At 36.3% G+C, this 25,861-nt stretch overlaps 1 protein-coding gene and 1 pseudogene across 1 annotated transcript in view; one reads left to right on the top strand and one right to left on the bottom strand.

Annotated features, from left to right (window-relative positions):
* BCO2 (beta-carotene oxygenase 2) overlaps positions 1-25,205 on the top strand; it is a 69,842-nt gene extending 44,637 nt beyond the window's left edge. The window contains exons 5-12 of the mRNA XM_020882268.2: positions 703-805; positions 5,293-5,421; positions 6,676-6,836; positions 7,761-7,928; positions 21,915-22,052; positions 22,639-22,821; positions 23,733-23,843; positions 24,954-25,205. Coding sequence (XP_020737927.2) covers positions 703-805; positions 5,293-5,421; positions 6,676-6,836; positions 7,761-7,928; positions 21,915-22,052; positions 22,639-22,821; positions 23,733-23,843; positions 24,954-25,067 — 1,107 coding nt within the window. The 3' untranslated portion in view covers positions 25,068-25,205. The remainder of the gene's footprint in view (positions 1-702; positions 806-5,292; positions 5,422-6,675; positions 6,837-7,760; positions 7,929-21,914; positions 22,053-22,638; positions 22,822-23,732; positions 23,844-24,953) is intronic.
* On the bottom strand, positions 13,251-15,193 carry LOC110130359 (arginine/serine-rich coiled-coil protein 2-like; annotated as a pseudogene).
* Positions 25,206-25,861: the final 656 nt, after the last annotated feature.

Below are 25,861 nucleotides of genomic sequence, written 5' to 3'. Positions count from 1 at the left end.
CCACTGATTCAGGTCATTATGTACCCTCTGTCTTCATTAGAATGGTCCGTGGTATTGGTTGTCCTTAAAGATAATTCTAGATTTCTTCTTTAGTCCAGTTGTCTGAAGGTTAGGGCAAAAGAGGCATAGCATAGTAAAGATTTATTTCTGTCATTTCATTTTCTGCTTAGCTACAGGTAGAATTGGACTGGAGATTATCTAGACCCATACTGCCCTGGAGAAGGAAATGTCAACCCACTCCAGTATTCTTGCCTGGGAAATTCCATGGACAGAGGAGTCTGGTGGGCTACAGTCCATGGGGTCACAAAGAATCAGACATGACTGAGCAACTAACATATATTGCCTTCATGTTACACATTAATTTGAAGCAAAATAAAATTTGGGGCCAGATTTTAATCCTTATTCTTTTGAGCTTTCTTGTGATCTTAAGCAAAAAAATTTCTTACTGGATAATCATTTTTGTCCATTTCTTGGTGGTAGTGATGCTGGGAGGGATTTTGTTTGGTTTTCTTGTTGTTTGTTCTTAGTGTCTTTTTCTTCAGTAGGAAAAATAATTTTGATTTCATAGAGGTGAGACATCAAGACTTAAACTATAATTTTTATATCTTATTTTAAAAGTATTTGCTGCATCCCTACTGTCTGTGCATCTAAATAGAGACCTACCCATGTAATTTAAGTCTCTGAATGGTCTTAAATTTTCAGGTTGACTGGAGGAAATTTATCGCTGTGAACGGAACAACTGCACATCCTCATTATGATCCAGATGGAACAACGTACAACATGGGGAACTCCTATGGGAAACATGGTAACATTGGGGTGGGAGTCTTTGAAAAAATAATTGGGAGCTAACTGTCTTCCCAGAGTTCCATTACGGCTAAGATGTTAACTTATATGAAACTCATTTGAAAATTTCAGAAAGAAATCTCTGAAATTGCATTTCTGAACTCAAAATATGTAATTTATTGTTATGTTCTGTGGTCTTTTTGTGCATATACTTAGAAGCTGATTTTCTATTTTGTCTTTTCATCATGACTCACATTTTTATGTTCCATTATGCTTTTTGGCTCACATGCATTGTAGGGATTTTCAGTATATATTTCTCAAACTTGAATTTTTATAAGGTACCATACTATAAGAAATTTAGAATGGTACAGCAAAGAGATAAAGAGAAGGTACACTGTATGTTACATAGAGAGGAATTTATTTTTACCATGGGAGTAATACACTACAAAGTAAGTTAAGGTTAAAGTTTGGTTGCATTTGCTGCTACTTGTGTCACATCCCTTTCCTGTTCATCTGTATGCTTTCCTAGCTGTTAGTCTGTTCCAGAAAGTTCTAATGGCTAATAATGATAGCTGACATTTATAGAGTAACTAGTATGTGCTGGTGTTAACAATTTTTTCCCATATAGTTTCTCGTTTAATCCTATATCAAATCTCTGAGAAAGGTACAATTATTTTTCTTTTTTAAATTGAGGTATAGTTGATTTACAATGTTGTGTTAGTTTCCCATATTTTTTTCCATTATGGTTTACTGCAAGTTATTGAATATAGTTCCCTGCGCTATACAGCAGGACCTTGTTGTTTATCTATTTTATAGACAGCAGTTTGCATTTGCTAATCCCATACTACTAATTTATTCCCCACCCATTTCCCCTTTGGCGACCATACATTTGTTTTCAATGTCTGAGTCTATTTCTGTTTTGTAAATAAGTTCATTTTTATCATATTTTAGATTCCCATACAAATGATAACATATGATTTGTCTTTCTCTGTCTTACTTCGCTTAATTGATAATCCCTAGGTCCATCGATGTCATTAAGAAAGGTATTATTACCCCCATTTTATAGATGAAGGCAGTGAACCTTGAGAAGATTTAAGATGCTTGCTTAAGCAAGCCTCAAGTGTCTAATACCAGGCTTGGAACCAAGCCTGAATAACACAGAAAAAGCTTGCTATTGTCATTCTGTTAGACCATCTTAATAATTATTTATCACTGAGTACAGAGGATTCTCTCAGGGCATGCAAATTCATTATCATATACCCGAATATACATCTCTCTCTGTTTGGAAAGGAATGTGTAACTACAAGTATTAGAAGTTTCTGACTGTCTATCTTAGCTGTCAATCTATCATCTATAACCTATGAATCCTTTGTATAGGTTAATTTTTGAATAGGTTAATGTATACCTCTGGTAAGGAATTGGCTTTTTGGGTTGTTCATCTTTACCTCTCCATATTTCCACATATGAGTATATATGAAAGTGAAGACTTCAGGTTTGTTTTTTTACTGGCTCAAGAAAAGATAGGGTACCCTGGAAACTTCATCACCCAGCCCTCTCTGCCCTTTGTTACCTGGCCTCAGGTAAGAATGTTCTTCACATCTGTTATAGGAAACATCAAACATCTTTTTAGGTAAAGTCTTTAAGCAGGTGGGTAAACTGACTCAGCATTTTTTTTTTTGGGTCCACTCACTTTTTTTTTTACTATTAAAAATTCATTTCTTAATAAATTAACTCTGATAACCAAGTGAGGCTTCCCTGGTGGCTCAGATGGTAAAGAATCTGCATGCAATGCAGGAGACTCAGGTTCAGTCCTTGGGTTGGTAAGATCCCCTGGAGAAGAGAATGGCTACCCATTCCATTCATCAGGTATAGATGTGAGAGTTGGACCATAAAGAAGGCTGAGTGCCAAAGAATTGATGCTTTAGAATTTTGGAACTGGAGAAGACTCTTGAGAGTCTTGGGCAGCAGGAGATCAAACCAGTCACTCCTAAAGGAAATGAATCCTATTCATTTGAATGACTGATGCTGAAGATGAAGCTCCAGAACTTTGGTCACCTGATGCAAACAGCTGACTCATTGGAAAAGACCCTGATCCTAGGAAAGATTGAGGGCAGAGAGGAGAAGGGGGCAACAGAGGGTGAAAGGATTGGATGGCATCACCGACTCAATGGACATGAGTTTGAGCAAACTTCAGGAGATAGTGAAGGACAAGGAAGCCTGGTGTGCTGTAGTCCATGTAGCAAAGAGTTGGACACGACTTAGTGACTGAGAAACAATTAACAGCCCACTCTAGTATTCTTATCTGAAGAATTCCATGGACAGAGAGGAGCCTGGTGGGCTCTAGTCTATGAAGTTGCAAAGAGTTGTAGATAACCTTGTATATAGTCCATAAGATAAGAAATACTGTTTAACCATTTTAATTTATTTATTTTGTTTTGTTTTTTTTTTTTTTTTTTTAATTTTTATTAGTTGGAGGCTAATTACTTTACATCATTACAGTAGTTTTTGTTATACATTGATATGAATTAGCCATGGATTTACATGTATTCCCCATCCCAGTCCCCCCTCCCACCTCCCTCTCCACCCGATCCCTCTGGGTCTTCCCAGTGCACCAGGCCCGAGCACTTGTCTCATGTACCCAACCTGAGCTGGTTATCCATTTCACCCTAGATAATATACATGTTTCAATGCTGTTCTCCTGAAACATCCCACCCTCTCCTTCTCCCAGAGCATTTTAATTTATTTTTCTAAAATAAATGCTCACTAGGTCAGTGATTCTCAGACTTCCCTGGTGGCTCAGACAGTGAAGCATCTGCCTACAAGGTGGGAGACCTGGGTTTGATCCCTGGGTTGGGGAGATACCCTGGAGAAGGGAAAGGATACCCACTTGTGTATTCTGGCCCGGAGAATTCCATGGACGGTATAGTCATGGGATGGCAAAGAGCTGGACATGACTGAGCGACTTTCACTTTCATCACCTGAAATGCATTTCTCCCAGATATCCTCAAGGCTCTCTTCCTCCCTCCCTTCATGTCTTGACTCAAATGCCACCTTCTTAGTGAAGCCTTCCCAGACCGCCATAATTTAAATTGCAAATAGTAGCAGCCCACATCCTTATACACTCACTTCTAATTCTCATTCCCTGTTTATTCCTCATTACAGTTCTCATCTGGTGCATTATATTTTTACTTATTGTATGATTTTTTTTAATTTGAGTTTTATAAAAGAAGAGCCTTTTGTCTATTTTGTACATTATTTTGCTGTACACAAGTGTCTATAATATGGTGCTTAGGACTCTTAGAGAAGAGTGCCTAGAATATAGTTGACATTCAGTAAGGGCTTCCCAAGTGGCGCTAGCAGTAAAGAACCTTCCTGCCAATGCAGGAGACTTAAGAGATGTGGATTGGATCCCTGGGTCAGGAAGATCCCCTGGAGGAGGAAATGGCAACCCACCCCAGTATTCTTGCCTAGAAAATCCCATGGACAGAGTAACCTGGTGGGCTATGGTTCATAGGGTTGCAAAGAGTCGGACATGACTGAAGTGACTTAGCTTTCAAGGAGTTGCTAATAAATGAGTAGAGATGGATGGTTATCCTGTTCCAAAAGAGGTGAAGAGATTGTGAAATTCTATAAGTTACAGGTTCTTCAGGACCTACATTGGCACTTCTAACACCAGAAAGATAATTCAATATGATCTCAGTATTTGTTCATTCATTGAGTTATTTAACAAACATATGTTCTTAGTCAATCCACCAGTAGTTTTTTATAGTTCACCTACAGGTCAATGTTTGGTACTAAGGATGCAAAGATGTGTCAGTTTTAGTTCCTGCTCCGGAAGAGCATAGTCTGCTAGGAAACTGATAAATACACAGAAAATTAGAGTAAATTAGATAAGTACGATGACAGTGTAGAATATAATCAGAGCATAAAGGAGGGGCAACAAATGTCTTTGGATGGGAAAAGGCTGCTTAAGGTGTGGGTACCTAAGTTGATTGTTGAGGAAGTAATAATAATCAAATGAATAATTGCATGAGTGAATGTTGATAAGATGGGAGGAGAGGGGACCCAAAGTGACCCCAAGGATCTAGAAGACTGAAAGGAAGAAGTTGGACATAAGTACAAATGGAGACTGTAGTTTTTGGAACTGGGGAGTGGGGAGAAAGACAAATAGAATTTGAAGATATTCCTGGCTGCTATCATATTTTTTTCTATGAAGCTGGGATTGAGTTCATCTTCAGAGAGCTAGAAGGGAACCATTTGTGAATATTAAAATACAATAGCTGTTGGTTAGTTACTTTGTATATGATGTTTCAAAACCTTAGCTAATACTGTTTCTAAAGTTAATATATTTTTGTATCCAAGTCTTTGAAATAACCCCTTATGAAATATATGTGTCATGCATATTGCATAAATCTCTTAATTGCTTTTGCCTAGTCCACAAATGCAAGGGTTATCTTTTATTCTTCAAATGTATGTAAAACAGTTAAGACAGGACTTTCCATTTTCCAGGTTCCTGCTATAATGTTATTCGGGTTCCTCCAGAAAAATCTGACCCTGGGGAGACAATCCATGGAGCCCAGGTGATATGTTCTATTGCTTCTGAGGAGAGGATGAGACCTTCTTACTACCACAGCTTTGGTGAGCCCAAAATAAGGCAAAATTTAATAAGGACCTGCCTTAATGTCACTGTTGCAGGGGGACTAGTTTTGGAAAGTACTATGTTAATATAGTTTATTAGAGTATGATGATAAGAGACAAAGGTTGCACTTTAATGTGAATTAAGTTCATTCTGTTTAGTCATGTACAGCTTATCCTAGCCAAATGACTGATGGAAAAGATATTTTAATACAAGCAATTATGAAAAAATTGTTAACAAGTTTTTCATTAATTGACTGCTCTAGGAAAGAGCTGTCAGTTTAGGAAGTTATCAGTTTCTTCTCAGCACCCTGAGTCAGGGAGAAATAGGCTGAGATTTAGTCACCCAACTGTAATTCCACTTAAGTTCTCTGTGGAGAACAGCCTTTCCCTCCAGCCCCCTGCTCCAGGATGAAACAATGGATAACCCCTAGTCATAGAAATCAGTTTCTTTGGTTTGTTTTGTATTGTGTTGTCTGTCATTGAATAAATACAAAGGAAAAATATACATTTTTGCATGTTTCCACAATAGAAGCTATGGGCTTTGGATGATTATGATGTGTCAATATAGATGCATCAGCTATAATAAATGGACCACTCTGGTGGAGGAAATTGATAAAGTGGGGGCTGAGAGTGTATGGGGATGGGGGTATATGGGAAATCTCTGTACTTTCCTCTTGGTTTTATTTTGAGCTTAAAATTGCTCCAAAAAATAAAGTCTTAATAAAAAAAAATTTGACTGTAAAAAGTTGACAGAATTCAGTATTTTAGGCGACTTTAAAGACCACAAATAATAATCATGCTAATATTTTTGGGAGGAAAATTCATATTCCACATAGATTGCTTCAGATGTTTTTCAGAACATTTATTTTCTGTATCCTAAACTTTTATAGCCTATCTGCTCCTGGATCCTTACCTCCGATGTAGATAGCAAAAGGATTAGGGAATAAAGCTCCAGATCATAAATGACACTTTAATATAATGCTTCCTAAACCAAAACAATTTGAAAACGAAGAAAAAAAAGATTAAAAAATGCAAGTTGAGGGCATTTAACCCAAGCTATTCTAAGAAGTTCCTGTTTTTATGTAGGAACAGAAAATATATATAGCAAAGCTGAGAAATGATGAAGAATTATTTCTGATTGGCATTTGTTTAGGTCAGCAGTAATATGTCCAACTATTCTGACAAGTCCCCATAACTGTTGCATTTCAGACATTTTGCCAAATAACATTTTATTGTTTACTTGAACCATTTTAGGAATGACAAGGAACTACATCATCTTCATTGAACAGCCTCTAAAGATGAATTTGTGGAAAATTATCTCTTCTAAAATTCGAGGAAAGCCCTTTACAGATGGAATAAGCTGGGAACCCCAGTATAATACACGATTTCATGTGGTGGATAAGCATACTGGTCAGGTAGAGAATTTTGACTGTGAATGGTTGGACATGAAAGCAAATTTCCATATCACTGATTTTTGCCTTGTTGGGTATTTCTTGCATAAGCCACTCTTAATTAAAGGATATTGCCTTCTTCTATAAGGAGAGCTAGCTATTTATTAATTAATACAGTGAATTTTGCATATCAGAAAATTGTAGGAAATGGTTTTATCCTTTAAATTATCTGATTCAATTACAAAATGAATTGACAACAAAAATGACATCTAGGAAATCCTCTTAGCATGTTAGCATGGATTTTTCTGTATAATAATATTTGCTAAAGAGAATACTGTTTATGCAGAGGTCTTCTGTAACTTTTGCAATTATATTTTTATTAGTTGTTTTTATGACATTTTGGTATACAAGTGTGATAATACTACCAAAATCCAAAGCATATTGGTTAAATATCTTTCTATAGATGCCTGATAAATAGCATTATTATATTTGTCTACTTTTTAACCCCTTAAAGAAATAGTATCCTAAATTTACTGTAGTCCCACATATAATTTCATTACGAAAAAATCCCGTTTTAGCAATGAGAACATTTTCCAGAGGATTAGTCACTTAATTTATCATAAACTTTTTAATAGAAGTATTTTCTATTTAACCATGTACTAAAGAGTTTAGAATTTATTTATTCTTCAAAATATTGGGCCATATTTCATGAGAACTTTGAAGTTAGTTAAATCAGTTGATTGGTCTATATCAAATAGCCCCAGTTTATTGATTAATATGAGATGAGATGATTTTAAATCAAAACATATTTGCTTCTACATTCCAAATTCTGGTTTTTATACCTACCAGTCCTGTTACTTAAAGGGGGAGAAATCTTAACTTGAGCTTTGTCGATCTGTACCTTAAAGGAAATAAAATCTCTCTTTCTCATTGTCTGTGTTCCTGCAGCTTCTTCCAGGGATGTACTACAGTAAACCTTCTTTTACTTTTCACCAAATCAATGCCTATGAGGACCAGGGCTGTGTTGTCATTGATTTGTGCTGTTACGATGATGGAAGAATTTTAGAAGTCTACCAACTACAGAATCTTAGGAAAACTGGGAAAGAGCTTGACCAGGTAGAATTCTCTGATTTGTCAAGAGTAGTCAAAATAATTTTGCTCTAGCCAAGTTCTGGCTTTGGGCTTGGAAGTTGCAGTTTCTCTTGCCTCTTTGGCAAATAAAGAGGGAGAATGGTTTTAAAGCATTGAAAACACAAGTTTGTAATTTATTTATTTAATACTTCAAAATAATTCAAAATATGAACTTAATGCCTAATAAATAAAAATTATATTAAAGAAAGCAAAGAAATATATTTTGAAACACTTGTGATTAGTTCCTTATTACCCTTGAGCACTAAACATAACATTTCTTAGAAGGGATAGTAAAATGATAAATAAAGCAGAACTATAATATTAATTCTTCAATAAAAGAAAATGTCTTAGTTCCTCAGCTTGAAGGGATTCATTTTTTCCTGATAATCAATCTAAGGAAAAATTTTTCCTTGGATTATGTAATGAAAATTGTTTTCTGCTGTAGTTTTATTTTTAAATTTTTTGAAAACATTACTTTTAAAGTTTACTTACATTTACTTAGCTTACTTATGTTATTATATCTGTATGGTAGGTCTTGATATCTTGGTGTTTACATTATAAGTCCTTTAGCTCCTTTCTGTTTAAAGATTGCCTCAGTTTTTGTTGTTTTGTTATTTCCATAAGTTTTAGAATCAACTTATTAGTTTTTGTAAAAGCAAACAAGCAAACAAAAAAAAAAAAACCATGGTTGGGATCATATTGTATGATCTATATAGATTAATTTAGGCATACTGACATCTTTACAATAATGAGAAATATTGAGTCTTCCAACTCATGAACAGGGACTATCCATTTATTATACCTCTCCATTTATTTTACTCTTTTAAAATTTCTTTTTGAAAAGTTACCTTTACATTAACAAAATTTATTCTTTCTATTTCTTTGACTGTGCTGGATCTTCTGGGCTTTCTCTAATTGTGGTGAGCAGGGTCTGCTCTTCACTGGGGGCCCTGGCTTCTCACTTGTTGCAGGGCATGGGTTCTGGGCGCATAGGCTTCAGTAGCTGTGGCACATGGGCTCAGTAATCATGGCTTGCAGGCCCTAGAGAGCGCAGGCTTCAGTAGCTGCGGTGTGCTGGCGTTAGTGACTCCTCAGCATGTGGAATCTTCCTGGATCAGGGATTGAACTGTATCCCCTGCAGTGGCAGGCAGATACTTGCCCATTGTACCACTAGGAAAGTCCTGAATCTTTTAAAATTACTTGAAGTAATGTTCATAGTTTTCAGTGTGAGGATATTACATGTCTTTGGTTAAATTTATCATTAGGCAGTTAGAATGTTTTGAAACTGTTGTAAATGGTATCTTTAAAATTTTCATTTTGTTTTTGATGGTATGTAGACATGAAGTTGATTTTGTATGTTGATCTCATATTTAGAGATCTTGCTAAATTCACTTGTTAGTTTGATCTGTAAATTACTTTGGATTTTCTATGTATACACTCATATTATCTGAAAATGATGAGTTTTCTTTCTTACCAATTCTTATGCATTTTCTTTTTTTCTTCTTTTCTTACTGTACTAGTTAAGACTTTAAGTTGAAAAGAAGTGCTGATAGCAGGAATTATTTTCCCACCTCATTTGGAAAATGTTTAATAAATCACCACTAAGTATGAAATTGCTGCAGGTATTTTATAGATACCTTTATTAGATTATCTTAATGGTACCTTTAGATAAACAGATGTGGTCCAGTATATCAGTATTTTCCTTTATGAGTAATACATTGTGAATCCTGTTTTGGACATCTTCCTATGCCAAGGTCATATATTTTATGTTATCTTCTAGAAGAATTTTTAATTCTAAAAATTAAGTATCTATATATATTTATATTGTTTCTGGACTTCATTTTTTAGCATATCATAATTAGCTATTTATTCCATTTTATTTCTCTCTCTCTCTCCTGTACACTTGAACTTTCTTTTGGCTGAAAGGCATGGTAAGCTGTTATCATGCTCAGTGGAAAAAAATCCATTTTTTTTTTTTTACATATAATCTATCCTTTTTATATCTTTTCCCATTTAGGTTATTAAGCAATATTGAGCAGTAGGTCCTTGTTGGTTATCTATTTTAAATATGGTAGTCTGTTTATGTTGATCTTAAACTCCCAGTTTATCCCCTCTTTCCCCTGTGTAAACCATATATGCTAATTGCTTCAGTCATGTCTGACTCTGCAACCCATGGACTATAGACTGCCAGGCTTCTCTGTCCATGAACACTGGAGTAGGTTGCCATGCCCTCCTCCAGGGGATCTTCTGGACCCAGGGACCAAATCTGCATCTCTTACGTCTCCTGCATTGACTGGCGTGTTCTCTACCACTAGTGCCACTTGGCAGGCCCCTTGTAAACCATAAGTTTGTTTTCTGGGTCTGCAAGTCTGTTTCTGTTTTGTAAATAAGTTCATTTGTATCCTATTTTTTAGATTCCACATATAAGTAATATCTTGTGATATTTGCTTTATCTGATTTACTTCACTTAGTATGATAATCTCTATCCATGTTGCTGCAAATGGTATTATTTCATTCTTTTTAATGGCTGAATAATATTCCATTGCATATATGTTGCACATCTTTATCCATTCTTCTGTTGATGGACATTTAGGCTGCTTCCATATCTTGGCTGGGGCTTCTCTGGTGGCTCAGATGGAAGAGAATCTGCCTTCAGTGCAGGAGACCCAGATTTGATGTCTGGGTCGGGAATATCCCCTGGAGAAGGGAATGGCTCCCCACTCCAGTATTCTTGCCTGGAGAATTCCTTTACAGAAGAGCCTGGCAGGCTACAGTCCATAGGACTGCAAAGAGTCGACACAACTGAGTGACTAATGCTATCACACTTCATGTCTTGACTTTAATTTGTATTGTAAATAGTGCTGCAGTGAACATTGGAATGCATATATCCTTTTGGACTGTGGTTTTTGTTTTTTGTTTTTTTTTTTCCCTTCTGGATATATTCCCAGGGATTGCAAGATCATATGGTAGCTCTATTTTTGGTTTTTTAAGGAACTTCCATACCATTCTCCATAGTGGCTATACCAATTTACATTCCCACCAACAGTGTAGGAGGGTTCCCTTTTCTCCACACCCTGTCCAGAATTTCTTGTTTATAGTCTTTTGGATAATGGCCGTTTAGAGTGGTGTGAGGAGATATCTCATTGTAGTTTTAGTTTGTATTTCTCTAATAATTTGTGATGTTGAGCATTGTTTCATGTATCTCTTGGCCATCTGTATATCTTATTTCTTTTTTTATTTTTTAAGTTATGAAAGTATGACAACACATTTATAAGAGACTTGGAAAATACAGAACAAGGTTACAATATACTCCCACTATATGTTACAATTATCTTTTAAAGTAGATAAATTAAGATTTTTAGTTGGAGTTTCAATATCAAACTCTCAAAAATTAATAGAATGACTAGAGAGAAAAGTGGGATGATATAGTATACCTGAAAATCAGTATGAACCAATTCAACATAATTAAGATTTTCACACAACAGTAGGAGACAAATTCTATTCTATTCTATTCAAGTACCCATAGACTATAAACAAGGAGACACTGGAACATATCCAGGGACATAAAACAAGGTGCAAAAATTTTGTCATCTAAAGTTATTGAAATCATACAGAATCTGTTCTCTTATCACTGTTATACTGGAAATCAATATCAAAAGATATTTGAAGATAACCCATATATTTTCAAGTGCAATGTGACATTTCCCAAGAGAGAACTTTGACTTAGTCATTGAAAGTCTCAATAAAATTAAAAGACTGAAAAACACAGAGGGTGATTGTAGAGAAGAAAGTATTTAAATGAGAAATTAATATCAAAATGACAGATCAATATCAAAGATACTTTAAAATTGCAATGTATTTGGAAATTAAATGTCTACTTTTAAATGATGGGTGTATCTAAGAAGTCATAACAAGGAAAATTAGAAAATATTTGTAACAGCATAAAAATGAAAAGAGAATTTATCAGAATTTGTTGAATGCAGCTGAAGCTGCTCAGTGCAATTAAATACAGTGTGGAGTCTTGAGTAAGGTATAAAAACAAACAATGGACACTAGAATAAAATTTTGTGAAATTTGAACAAAATTTGTACTTCAGTTAATAACTATGGTTGTTCAATTGCTAAGTTGTGTCCAACTCTTTGTGACCCCATGGACTGCAGCGTGTCAGGCTTCTCTTGTCCTTCACTATCTCCTGGAGTTTGCTCAAATCCATGTTGATTGAGTCGGTGTTGCTATCTAACCCTGCTTCCCTCTCCTCCCTTTGCTTTCAATATTTCCAGTATTGAGGCCTTTTCCCGTGAGTTGGCTTTTCTCATTAGGTGGTCAAAGAATTGGAGCTCAGTTTCAGCACCAGTCCTTCCAATGAATATTTAGGGTTGATTTCCTTTAGGATTGACTGGTTTGATCTCCCTGCAGTCCAAAGGACTCTCAAGAGTTTTCTCCAGTATCACAATTCAAAAACATCAGTTCTGTGCTCAGTCTTTGTGGTCCAACTCTCACATTTGTATATGACTACTGGAAAATCCATAGCTTTGACTATATGGACCTTTGTCAGCAAAGTGATCTCTTTGCTTTTTAATACACTGTCTAGATTTGTCATAGCTTTCCTTCCAAGGAGCAAATTTTTTAAATTTCAGACTACAGTCACCATCAGCAATGATTTTGGATCCCAAGAAAATAAAAGCTGTTACTGTTTGCACTTTTCCCTCTTCTATGTGCCAAGAAGTAATGCAATGATCTTAATTCTTTGAATGCTGAGTCCTAAGCCAGCTTTTTCACTCTCCTCTTTCACTCTCATCAAGAAGCTCTTTAGTTCCTCTTCACTTTCTGCTGTTAAGAGTGGTATCTGCATAACTGAGCTTGTTGATATTTCTCCCAACAATCTTGATTCCAGCTTTTAATTCATTCAGTCTGGTATTTCACATGATGTGTTCTGTATAGAAGTTAAATGAACAGGGTGACAATACACAATCCTGACATACTCCTTTACCAATTTTGAACCAGTTCATTGTCCCATGTCCAATTTTAGCTGTTACTTCTTGACCCACATACATATTTCTCAGGAGACAGGTAAGGTGATCTGGTATTTGCATCTCTTAAGAATTTTCCACAGTTTGTTGTGATCCATACAGTCAAAGGCTTCTGCATAGTTGATGAAGCATAAGTAGATGTTTTCTGGAATTCCCTTACTTTCTTTATGATCCAACAAACATTGGCAATTTGCTATCTATCATATGTTAATCTCCTGTTTTTTTTTTCAGCACAGTATTTCTTAATTTTCTCAGAATTGCATTAGAAGTTTCAAGCCTCATTCAAAAGGTTTTTATTTTATTTTTTTATTTTTTATTTTTGAGAAAGCCAATTTTATTATCATTACCACCCAGCTTATTTGTGCTGGATTATGTACCAAATGGCCAGATCTTCTAAAGAACATCTACATAACATTTCTTTCATGTTTCAAGAGATGAAAATAACTGTACAAGGTTAAGTACAAAAGGTACACAAGACAGCGGACACCAAAAATTCATGTATGAGATATTTATCCCACCTGCAGCTTTTATATATTTGAAAAGTAGAATTCATGAACTAAAAAATACTGTCCTTCTATAGTCCTGTCAAGTTTAATGGAAGTGGGTTTAACCTGATTACAACACTAACACCAGTATCACTGATCTGATATTTACAAAAAAATCATATTTTTCAATAAATTAAAGTCAGTGCAACACCCATGCAAGCTAGAATGCTAGCTCTTCGGTGAACAAGGACCTGACATCAGAACCAGAAGTCTATAAAAGTCCCAAATATAAAGTGTGATCTTCTTCAAACTGCATCCATTCCTCGCATTGATGATGTGAAACCCATTCCTCTCTGTGTGTGGGTTTCTGATCTTGCCATTTCATACTGAGCATCTAGATTTCTAAACACTTCTTCCTGCTGTTTCAGTGTCTTGTAACGTTCCTCATCAACAGAGCTACATCCAGCTTCATCTTAACTCTTAATACCCATTAATTTCCTTAATTTGACGTTTTGGTCCTTGTTTCCAAAATTCAATTTCTCCCATATTTCAGCAGACTGGGATTTGTCTCCTTCTTTCTTGCATTGCCATAGCATTTTCCTTTTTTTCTCTTGTTCAGCAAATTTCATTGGATTCACAGCTGCTGGGTTGTAATAGCTAGGTACAGCTATTCCGGTCTCTGCCAAAGCTTTTGCTTGCAAGGCTGCCATCTGAGCTGCCATAGCTATCTGAGAAGTTACTTGTGTTCCTGACGCCAAGAGGGCAGCAACATTGAGAACAGAACCTCCAGTAGCGGCAGCTGCTGCAGCTATTTCCTGTTGTTTTTGTTTTTCAACCATTTCCTTTCCTCTCTGTTCTTGTAATTTCTTTCCAACCTCCGAGCTAAAGCTTCTTGGGCATCCATTGCTGTGTTTCTGCCTCTAAAGGGAGGTGGACTAGGAGTTCGGCTTAAACTTCTGCTAAATCTTCTTGGTCTTTCAGTTCTCTTCTTCCTATCTCGACTTCTACTCCTTGTCCTACTCCTGCTTCTACTCCTATGCCTGTGTCTTGATCTTGAGCGGGAACGAGACCGGATCCGACGTTTTCTTCCCCTGCTTCTGAATCGTGATTTCTTCCTCTCTCTGCTTCTGGATCTTAACTTCTTCCTGTCCCCACTCCTGGATCTTGACTTCTTCCGCTCTCTGCTTCTACTACGATGACGCCTTTCACGAGACCTAGACCTTGAGTGACTTCTGCCTCCTGATGATTTTCTTTCTTTGCGTTTGTGTCTGTCCTCACCATTTTCAGATGAATTTAGCTGCTCTCTTCCTTTATCAGAAGAATGTTCTTTGTCGTTATGTTCCTCAGACTTGTGTTTCTTAGACGACTTCTCTTTGGATTCATGTCTTCTTGCCTCTTTGCTTCTGCTCCGGCTCCTGTGTTTTCTTCCTTCATTATCTGACTTTCGTTTTCTTTCTCTTGACCTTGACCGTGATCTTGAATAATGATGTTTTGAGGCTCTGGGAGAAACAGCTACATCAGACTGCTCTTTTTTCTTATCTGTATCTAGGGATGTTTTTTCTGGGGCTAGTCCATCTCGTTCTGCGTCACTAGCCGCCATAGTCCAGAGTCTTGGCCGCAACGGCGGCGCCTCCACTCGCCGCTTTCCACAGTACTGGCCGCTTCAATGCTTCGCCACAGACTGAATAGCTCGCGCCAGAGACCCGGATGGCACAAAGGGGAAAAGGCCCGGCGCACAGCACAGCTTGCTGGGAGGACCAAAAGTTTTTTAAATCACTAAGATAATAAGTTTTCTAGACTTTTAGCAGTAATACCAGATTCCGGAATGAATGGAACTATATCAAAGTACTGAACAAATATAAATGATAAATCTAGCATTCTATTCATACTTAGTCAAACAGCTGAAATCAAGATGTCATAAATTTTTAGCTAGGCCAAAATTCATGTTTTCTTATATATATATATATATATATTATATTATACATATATATGTGTATATATATATACACACACACAAAACCTTTATAAATATATGTGTATATTTATGTATATATGTATACAAAAGCTTTTAAACTGCACTTGATGAAAGTTTGAAAAAGAACAACAAAAGGAGAGAGCTGGAGAAGTAGGAAAACATAAACTAAATGAAATGGGAGCACTGAATATGAAATAGAAAAGTGAAACAAACTAGATAAAAGTAAAAGATCATCATATAGTCCAGTTGTTTTTAAACATGGCTGCTCATTAGAATCATATCTGGAGCTTTGGAGAGAGAAACAACACCTGGGTATTTGTATTTTTCAAAAAATTCCAAGATTTTGCATCTGGTTATGCATCTGTATTTTAAAAAGTGGTTATAGGTTTTTCTATTAAATGGTAGTTTCAGTAATACAGAATTCTATTATTTTCTGTTGACCAATCATGATACAATGGTATTAAATAATAGTTACATAATGGAAAAGATGTTATCAGTTTTCACAAACAATAGCCAGACAAAAAATAAAGGATAATTATAATTGCAAGTCATAATGGAAATATGATTAACCTAACAATATAAAATAATTACATACAATTTGAGGGGTTAACTAGAGTGATGTGGTAAGCGGAAGTGCATACATGCGCATGTTTTCATCTGCCCAGCCAGTCTATGTCTTTTGGTTGGTGCATGTAATCCATTTACATTTAAGATACTTATTGATGTACATGCTCCTATTACCAATCTCTTAATTGTTTGGGTTTATTTTTTGTAGGCCTTTTCCTTCTCTTGTGTTTCCTGCCGAGAGAAGTTCCTATAGCATTTGTTATAAAGTTGGTTTGGTGGTGCTGAATTCTCTCACCTTTTTCTTGTCTGGAAACTTTTCATTTCTACATCAAATCTGAATGAGAGTCTTGTTGGGTAGAGTATACTCGGTTGTAGGTTCTTTGCTTTCATCACTCTAAATGTATCATGCCATCTCCTTCTGGGTTGTAGAGCTTTTTCCTACAAGCCAGATTTGAGAAATCAGTCGATAACCTGATGGGAGTGCCCTTATATGTTATTTGTCGTTCTTCCCTTGTTGCCTTTAATATTTTATCTTTGTCTTTAAATTTTGTCAGTTCAGTTCAGTTCAGTCGCTCAGTCATGTCCGACTCTTTGCGACCCCATGAACCGCAGCACGCCAGGCCTCCCTGTCCATCACCAACTCCCAGAGTCCACCCAAACCCATGTCCATTGAGTCGGTGATGCCATCCAACCATCTCATCCTCTGTCGTCCCCTTCTCCTCCTGTCCTCAATCTTTCCCAGCATCAGGGTCTTTTCCAATTTGTCAGTTCAATTACTATGTGTCTCAGTGTATTCCTTCTGGGGTTTATCCTGCCTGGAACTCTCTGTACTTCCTGGACTTGGTTGACTATTTACTTTCCCATATAAGGGAAGTTTTCAACTTTTATCTCTTCAAATATTTTCTTGAGTCCTTTCTCTCTCTCTTCTCCTTCTGGTGCCCCTCTAACTCAAATGTTGGGGCATTTAATGTTGTCCTAAAGGTCTCTTAGGCTGTCTTCTTTTTTTTTCATTCTTTTTCCTATATTCTGTTTTGTGGCAGTGATTACCACCAGTCTGTCTTCCAGGTCACTTATCTGTTTTTCTGTTTCAGTTATTCTGCTATTGATTTCTTCTAGTGTGTTGTTCATCTCTGTCTGTTTGTTCTTTAGTTCTTCTACATCTTTGGTAAACATTTCTTGCATCTTCTCCGTTCTTTTTCTGAGATTCTATATCATTTTCATTAGCATTATTCTGAATTCTTTTTCTGAAGGTTTGCCCATCTCCACTTCATTTAATTATTTCTCTGGGGTTTATCTTGTCCGTTCATCTGGGACATAACCCTCTGCTCTTTCATTTTGATTAACTTTCTGTATTGTGGTTTTCATTCTAGCTGCTGTGGGATTGTGGTTCTTCTTGCTTCTTCTCTCTGCCCTCTGGTGTGAGGTGATATCTCATTGTAGTTTTGATTTTCATTTCTCTAATAATGAGCAATGTTGAATGTCTTTTCATGTGTTTATTCGCCATCTGTTTGCTTTTGAGAAATGCCTGTTTAGGTCTTTTGCCCACTTTTTGATTGAGTTGTTTGTTTTTCTGGTATTGAGTTGCATGAACTGCTTGTATATTTTGGAGATTAACCCTTTGTTACTTGTTTCCTTTGCTACTATTTTCCCCCATTCTGAGGGTTGTCTTTTGACCTTGTGTATAGTTTTCTTTGCTGATTTAGCACAATATATTATATTGATAAAGTAGTTCTTTTAATTCTTTCCAGACAATGCAGGGAGTCTGGAACACTTTAACTCCATTTATTATATTCCTGACTTATATGCTACTGTTCATTATATATTTTAATTCTCTCTTTATATAACCCCTGTAAAGCATTATTATCAATGTTGTTTTATGTAAACATAATTATCCATACTATCCATTTACCTACATCAGTACCTTCTCTTGCTCTTAATTCCTTCTTGCCTCTCTGAGCGTCCATGTAGTATCATTGTCTTTCTGATTGAAGAACATCTTTTACTATCTTCTTTAGTTCAGATATGCTGATATGGTGATGAAATCTCTATTTTTGTTTGTCAGAAAAATCTCTTTATTATACCTTCTTTCTTGAAAGATGTTTTCATTGGATAAAGAATCTAGGTTTTTGTTTTCTTTCAACACTGTAAAGATATCATTTTATTGTCTTCTGATTGCTGTTGAGAAATCAGTTGTCAGTTAAAAACTTTGCTCCTTTGAAGTTGATCCATTATCCCCCAAAGATTTTCTGAAGTTAGTACTATGATATTTTTCAATATGATTTCCTTTTGATTTATTTTCTTTTTTCTTAAGGATTTTTGAATCTATGGTTTGCTGTCTTTCATTAGCTTTGAAAAATTTAACCCATTATTTTTTCAAATATTGCATCTAATAAATCTTTTCTCTCTTTTTTTTCTGGGACTAGAATACACATATGATACCCCTTTTCACTATAGCTCTCTGTTACTTATGTTATTTTTTAGTATCTTCCATCCTTTGCTCTCTCTAAGTATCTTGCTTTGGATATTTTCTTCTTATCTTACCATTCAAACTTTCTTTCTTCAGCTGTATGTATCCTGCTCTTAAATCTAGGCACTATGGTCTTAAACTCATTGCTTTTTTCAGTTCTAGAATTTTGATTACCTTCTCTTTTATAATTTGTGATTCTCTGCTATAACCCCAGTTTAAAATAATTTCCTCCAATGTATTCAGAATAGTTAAAGTTTGATAACTCTATTATCTGGATCCCTTGTGGTTCAGTTTGTATCATCTATTGCTTTTTTTTTTTCTTTAAATTATACTTTGCTGTCTTCCTAAGTGCTGACTAAGTTTTATTCTACACAGAATATTGTGTTTGAAAAATTTTAGGAGGAATATTTGGAGACTCTGTTGTCTTCCTTCAGAAAAGATTTTCATTTTTTTTTCTGGCATATGCCTAAGGTACATTATCAATTGCAGACATTCTTAATCTAGTTATAAAGACTGAGATAATTTGAAACAGGACACAGTTGCTGCAAGAGCTGGACTGTTTTTGCTTATTCTTACTGCTAGGGTACAGCCTAAGGGGTCCTGACCGAAAGAGCTAGAGGTTTATCAAGACTTTCCCTTCTTGAAGACTTTGAACTACAACTTTTGTCCCTCAAGCTTTTCAAAACTATCAAAATCTCTTCTCATTAGGGTCAAGTGATGAGGGAGTTGATGTGGCAATATCCTCATAAAAGCGTAACATGAAGGATCCTGGTAGTGATGGAACTGTTCTGTATCTTGAGTGTGGTGGTGATCATATACGTTTACATATGATAAAATTGCATAAAACACACACACACACACACACAAAACACACATAAATGAATGCATGTTAAATGGATAAAATCTGAATAATGCTGGTGGATTATATCCATGTAAGTTTCCCGGTTGTGATATTGTAGTGTAGTTATGTAAGAGGTCATCATTGTTGAGACTTCATGAAGGATATGTGAGACATCTCTTCATTGTTTCTTTTTTGTGTGGTTAAAGTATACATAACACAAAATTTACCATTTAACAATTTTATGTGTATAATTCAGTGACATTAAATATAGTAACAATGTTGTGCAACCAGAATCACTGTTCATTTTCAGAACTTTTTCATGATCCTAGATAGAGGCTCTGTACCCATTAAATAACAGCTCCCTATAACTTCCCTCTCCCAAGGTTGTGGTAGCCTTTATCCTACTTTCTGTTTCTATAAATTTGTCTATTTTATGTACCTCATATAAATGGAATCATATAATATTTCCTCTATTGTGTCTGGCTTACATTTTTTCATGGGTCACTCATGCTGTAACATGTATCAGAATCTCAGTCCTTTAAAAGGTTTAATAATATTCCTTGTATGTAGATACTAATTTTGTTTATTCATCTGTTCAGGGACATGTGGGTTGTTTTCAGCTTTTGGCTATTATGAATAATGCTGTTATGAACATTGGTGTACAAGTATCTGTGTGAGTCCTTGTTTTCAGTTCTTTTTGGTGTATACCTAGAAGGGAATTGCTGGATCATATAATTCTATTATCTAACTGTTTGAGGAACTTCCAGATTGTTTTTAACAGCAAATGCACCATTTTACATTCCCACCAGCAATGTAGAAAAGTTCCACTTTCCTTATATTCTCAAACCACAAACACTTGTGGTTTCTGTTTTTGTTTTTTCTTGATAATAGCCATCCTAATGAGTGTGAAGTATTGTCATTTTGCTTTGTATTTCCCAATGACTATTATGTTCATCATCTTTTCCTATTCACCATTTGCATATCTTGGTGAAATGTCTAGGTAAAATGTCCTTTGCCCATTTTAAAATCAGTTTTTTTCGGTATTGTTTCTTACAGCTGCATATGGGTCTGCAATAATCTCAGAATGAAAGTTTTTAATAAAGTTTAATAAAACATGTTTCTGTTTTCTTAGCCTTTCAACTGCCTCTTCTTAAAAGTAGCTGATGTCCTTAGTGGAAATTTGCCCCCAATATGTAGTTTCTATCTGTGGGTTTCCTTTTCTTTCCAAATCTATGCTCTATCATTCTTTGTTGGCTTTTTAGCTCACCAGTGCCTTCAAACAACTGTTTTAACCATTTTGTCCAGCTTTTCTATCTGTTATCAATGAAATGGTTGATCCATGCTGCCTAATTCACCACTATTGGAACTCTCTTTTTGTTCACCTTTGGTTTTGCAAAAGACCAAACATGTTTAAATAAATTTAAAAGTAAATTTTTAAAAGCTAATTCTTTTTAAAAATTATTTATTTGGTTGCACTAGCTCTTAGCTGTGGCATGTGGGATCTTTGCTCTTCGTTGTAGCATGCATGATCTTTAGTTGTGGCATGTAAACTTAGTGTGGCATGTGGGCTCTAGTTCCCTGACCAGGGATCAAACCTGGAACTCTTGCTTTGGGAGCGTGGATTATTAGCCACTGGACCACCAGGGGAGTCCTCAAAGCTAATTGTTTATGAAGCTTAAAAACAACACTAAATCTTTACTTAGCAGGAGTATTGAAAACACTTCTGCATGTTACATAGATAATATGGACTAGGTATATAGGATAAAATGATACAGTTTATTCCCCATCTTAGAGTATTTCCAGAGAGGAAGATGTGCTTAAACCATTCTTACTGTCAGAAAAGACACTTATTTTATTAGGGTCTCCTGCTTAAACATCATCTCTGCAGAGCGGCTGTGTCGAGGGGCCCCCAAAACTGTTCTTTGTTTTGATGATTCACTAGGAGGGCTCATAGGTCCCAGAAAAATCAACAGAAAGGAAAGATACATGGTTTAGAGGAAGTTTAGACGAAACCAGGGGCGTGCTTCCAAGAGCCCTCTCCTAGGACTTGCCTAATTGCTCCAGCAACTGATTGTGACATGTGTGAAATGCTGCCTGCCAGGGAAGACCACCCAAGCTGGTTGCCCAGAGTGTTTGTTGGGGATCAGCACATAAGCACAAGCCCCTACATGAGTAATTTCAATCATTGAAGTTCCAGAGCCCCATAGAGAAAGACCAAACCTGAGGAAGGAAGCACCCATTTTACCCTCAATCCCGCACCCTTCAGTGTGTTTCTTAATGGCACTTAGCACTATCTGACTTGAGTGTATAATCATTATTTATTTGATACTACTTAAGTGGCATATATTTTATTTCTTATCTATTACCATTCTTCCTCCACTAGAATATAAGGCTTGAAACTGTTTTGTATTCCCAGTGTCTAAAACAATGCTTGGTCTAGAGAAGGTACTCAACTGATGTTTGATGAGTAAATGAATGAATGAAAATGATTGTTTATGCAGTTACTTAGAAATGCCAATACTGTTGACTGGATCTCAATGATTGGGATGTGCTGTTATTCTATGCATGACAGTTTTCTCATCTGTTTACTTCTCTCTCCTAAACAGGTCTATAATTCAGTAGCCAGATCTTTCCCTCGACGGTTTGTTTTGCCCTTACATGTCGATTTGAATGCCCCTGAGGGAGAGAACCTCAGCCCATTGTCCTATTCTTCAGCCAGTGCTGTGAAACAGGCTGATGGAAAGGTATGCTATGAATGGACATTAGCCTAAGACTTTGACCCTCAGCAGTGTTTCTTTATCCACTAGTAAAGTAGTGTGACTATGTAGTGTAGCTGTTCTCCACAGTGTTTGGTGCCCGGTAAGTTTCATAACATTCAGCTGAGCTGGGTAGGATCATGGAGCATGGCTTGCAAAAGAGTTGCAGAATTCTAGGTGGGAGTGAGCACTGTATTTACCTATCCCTTTTGTGTCTTGAAACAGGTTTATACAGCTTTCAAATTGTCATAACATGTTTAAGTATTTAAGATTGGCACTGCCCATTCCCACCTTTTAGATGGTTTGTGCTTACATATCACTATATAGCTATCAGTGTCTCAGCTCTAGTAAAATAAAAACCCATGTCCACCTCCTATGCCATTTGACAACTTAATCACAAAACCCAATAATCTTTTGTGTCCTTACGCATGATGAAAAGAGAAACAATGTTTTAAAAAATGATGTAGAACCTCAATTCTCAAGCCCTGTCACAAACTTTTATATGGTGTTAGCCCCCACACTGACCTGAAGAAAGTATGAATTAAGCAATCAGTTCTTTTGTGCCCTCTTTTAGATTTGGTGCTCTTATGAAAATCTATATCCTGAGGACCTAGAAGAGGAAGGAGGTATTGAATTTCCCCAGATCAACTATGGCCAATTCAGTGGCAAAAAGTATCAGTTCTTTTATGGCTGTGGCTTCCGGCATCTGGTGGGTGATTCTCTGATCAAGGTCGACGTGGTGAACAAGACGCTGATGGTAATGAAATTCCGTTTCCTTTTCTGAATTCTTTAAAGACATGTTCTGCCCTTTGAATTAATTCCTGTTTTGTTTAAGGTAGATCTTGAGATTTTAAAGCAGCTACTTCCTTTTTTTTTTTAAAGACTTTTTATTTTATATTGGAATACAGCCCATTAACAATGTTGTGAGTTTTAGGTGGACAGCAAGGGCACTCAGCGATACATATACATGTATCCATTCTCTCTCAAGTTCCCCTCCCATCCAAGCTGTCACCTAATATTGAGCAGAGTTTCTTGTACTAACATTAGGACCTTGTTGGTTGTCCATTTAATTGTAGCAGTGTGCACATGTCGATCCCAAACACCCTAACTCTCCCTTTCTCCCATTCTTTCCCCAACAATCATGTTTGTTCTCTAAGTCTGTGAGTCTGTTTCTGTTTCATAAATAAGCTCACTTGTATAATTTCTTTTTGGATTCCACATACAAGGAATGTCAAATGATATTTCTCCTCTCTCTGACTTACTTCACTCAGTATGACAATCTCTAGGTTCGTCCATGTTGCTCAAATGGCAGCCACTTACTTCTATGAAATCTGAGGATCATGGAATTAGGAGTATGTTCCCTCTAGGGAATCTAAATGAAACACAAGCCCAGAAAAATAATTCTATGCTTGATGGTATTTTGAGGGAAATTGTGGGACACCTCTATTTCCGGTTGATGGGAAATTATAATTATACAACTTGTGTTTGATGATGATGGAATTTGCTACTGCAAAGGCTCCCTCTCCTATATTCAATTCAGTAAGCCTGATTCTTCCACTGTTGGACTGTTGTATTGGAAGCCAGATTCATGCTGGGACTGACAAAAGCTATAGAACACTTCCAGTTCATAACCAGTCTTCTATCAAACACTCTTTTGGGGACTTGCAGGTTTGGAGAGAAGATGGCTTTTATCCTTCCGAACCTGTTTTTGTTCCGGTACCAGGAGCCAATAAAGAAGATGATGGGGTCATTCTTTCTGTGGTGATCACCCCGAACCAGGTAAATGTATTTCCACCACTAGTCAGAAAGAAAAGTAGCACTGGGCCCTTTGAGGGTTATATTTATTGATGCTGTTGATGGTTTATTTTGATTCCAGTTTGACACCTTCTCCCTTTTGTTTCTCTCTTTGTTATTTAGATACCTTTTTATCCTAATCAGTACCTTATTACAGTTTTAAAGTTCTACTTGTAGAATCATAATAATTTACATTTGGATAGGAATTTATTTATAAACTACTTTCATACATATTATCTTATTTAGTCATCAAGACAGCTTTGTGGGTATCATTTTACACATGTTGAATTTGTAACCTAAGGAAGTTGAAAGAGACTTGCATCAGATCTTATAGTTGTAAAGCCAGTATTTAAATCCCAGTCTTCTGAATTCTAGTCTAATATTTTATACCACCATCTGTGCTGCCAATTTTAATTGAGAGACTGAAAAATCTAATGTGATAGCCTCTGAGCTAGTGTCTCAATAATCTTGATATCTAATTTCTTGTCGAGGGAAGCCTTGTGGCTGATAGATTCACTTGGAGTTTCAACTTTGATCATTTATAAGTAGCGGCCTAGGGACAGGATTCTGACGCTTTTTAAGGTTTTGGTGAGAAAAGTGTAATCAGTTAGTAATGTCTGCCATGGTCTTGGGACTTAGTCCTTATACAATGTGTTTGCTACTCCTGTAATTAGACCAGGGCAAATCTCAATCTGCCTTGCAACGTTACCTTTTGAACAGCTCCAGAACAACACAAAATGGAGGCATTTTATTTTGGAAGAAAGAATTTTTATATCTCTTAGGAGATGGAAAGGGGGCAGGTAGGAAGATCCTTAAACCCAAAGAGATTCTGTGAAGGTGATAAATATAAATGTAACTTCTTTGCTCTAGGTATCAACTTCTTCAGCCATAATTTCCTTTTTTTTTTTTTTTTTGTTTAGTTCATCATTCTGCAAACACTTAGTGAATGAATCAGCAAGGCACTGTGCCCAGTGCTGGGAATGGATATGAAGATGAGAAAGATAGTCTCTCCCTTAGGAATTTTACAGCCCACCAGAGGAAACAGATTTCTGATAGAAACAAAGAGAATTTTCAGCATTGTCCTTCCTTTTCTAGAATGAAAGAAATTTTCTCCTTGTCTTGGATGCCAAGAACTTTGAAGAACTGGGCCGAGCCGAAGTGCCTGTGCAAATGCCGTATGGGTTCCATGGCACCTTTGTGAACATCTGATGGAACAGCCACAAGCTCTGATAACTAGGTTTGAATGAATGTGCTCTCTACATAAGAGAGAGCAAAAGTGTACCTTACCTTCCAAACAGTAGACATCTGCTTTTAAAATTTCTATTAAAAATTGAATTCATGAGATAATTATGGTGTTATATTTTCTTAGGGATCTTTGAAAACCTTAAGCATTGATACAACTTTTAAAGAGAGTTTTAAATTTATATTTACTGGAAATATCTTATGGGCAATAAAGATACATGAAAGAAAAACTAGACCTGGATCAAAAACTAAAAATTGTCACCGCCAGATAGATAGGTAACAGAGGTTCTCATACTTGGAAGAAGAAATAAAAATAAATCTAGCTAGTAGAATATGAATATAGGTCTGAAAAAGCCCCCCCCCCCCCTTTTCCCCATCACAGCCTACCTGTTGCTTCTAAGTACTCACAGAGGATGTTAAAATGGCTACTTTTTCTGCTGTCCAAGCAGATGCCACTGCAGTTGAACCACCCACTACCACCTCCTATCCTGCCCCCAGCTCAGGCTTGGGAGGCTGTTGTTTTGAGGGATGTTGTTAAAATCAGGCATTTTTCCTAATCTTCAGGTGTCTGGTTCCTCAGAGATTCATGAAAAGTTGGTATTAGGTTGGTACAAAAGTAATTGCAGTTTCAGACCATAAATTTTAAATCATTATAACTAGGCTCAACACATCTTTATTAATCAAAATAGGAACCATTACAATCAACACATTTTTGCCAATGAGAAATAAGTGTAAAAACCCATGCTTCAGGATTCGATAAA

This window comes from Odocoileus virginianus, chromosome 10, assembly GCF_023699985.2.
Source record: "Odocoileus virginianus isolate 20LAN1187 ecotype Illinois chromosome 10, Ovbor_1.2, whole genome shotgun sequence".
NCBI classification, from domain to species: domain Eukaryota; kingdom Metazoa; phylum Chordata; class Mammalia; order Artiodactyla; family Cervidae; genus Odocoileus; species Odocoileus virginianus.
Note: the sequence above shows the minus strand (reverse complement) of the source record. Positions and strands in the feature narration are given on the sequence as shown.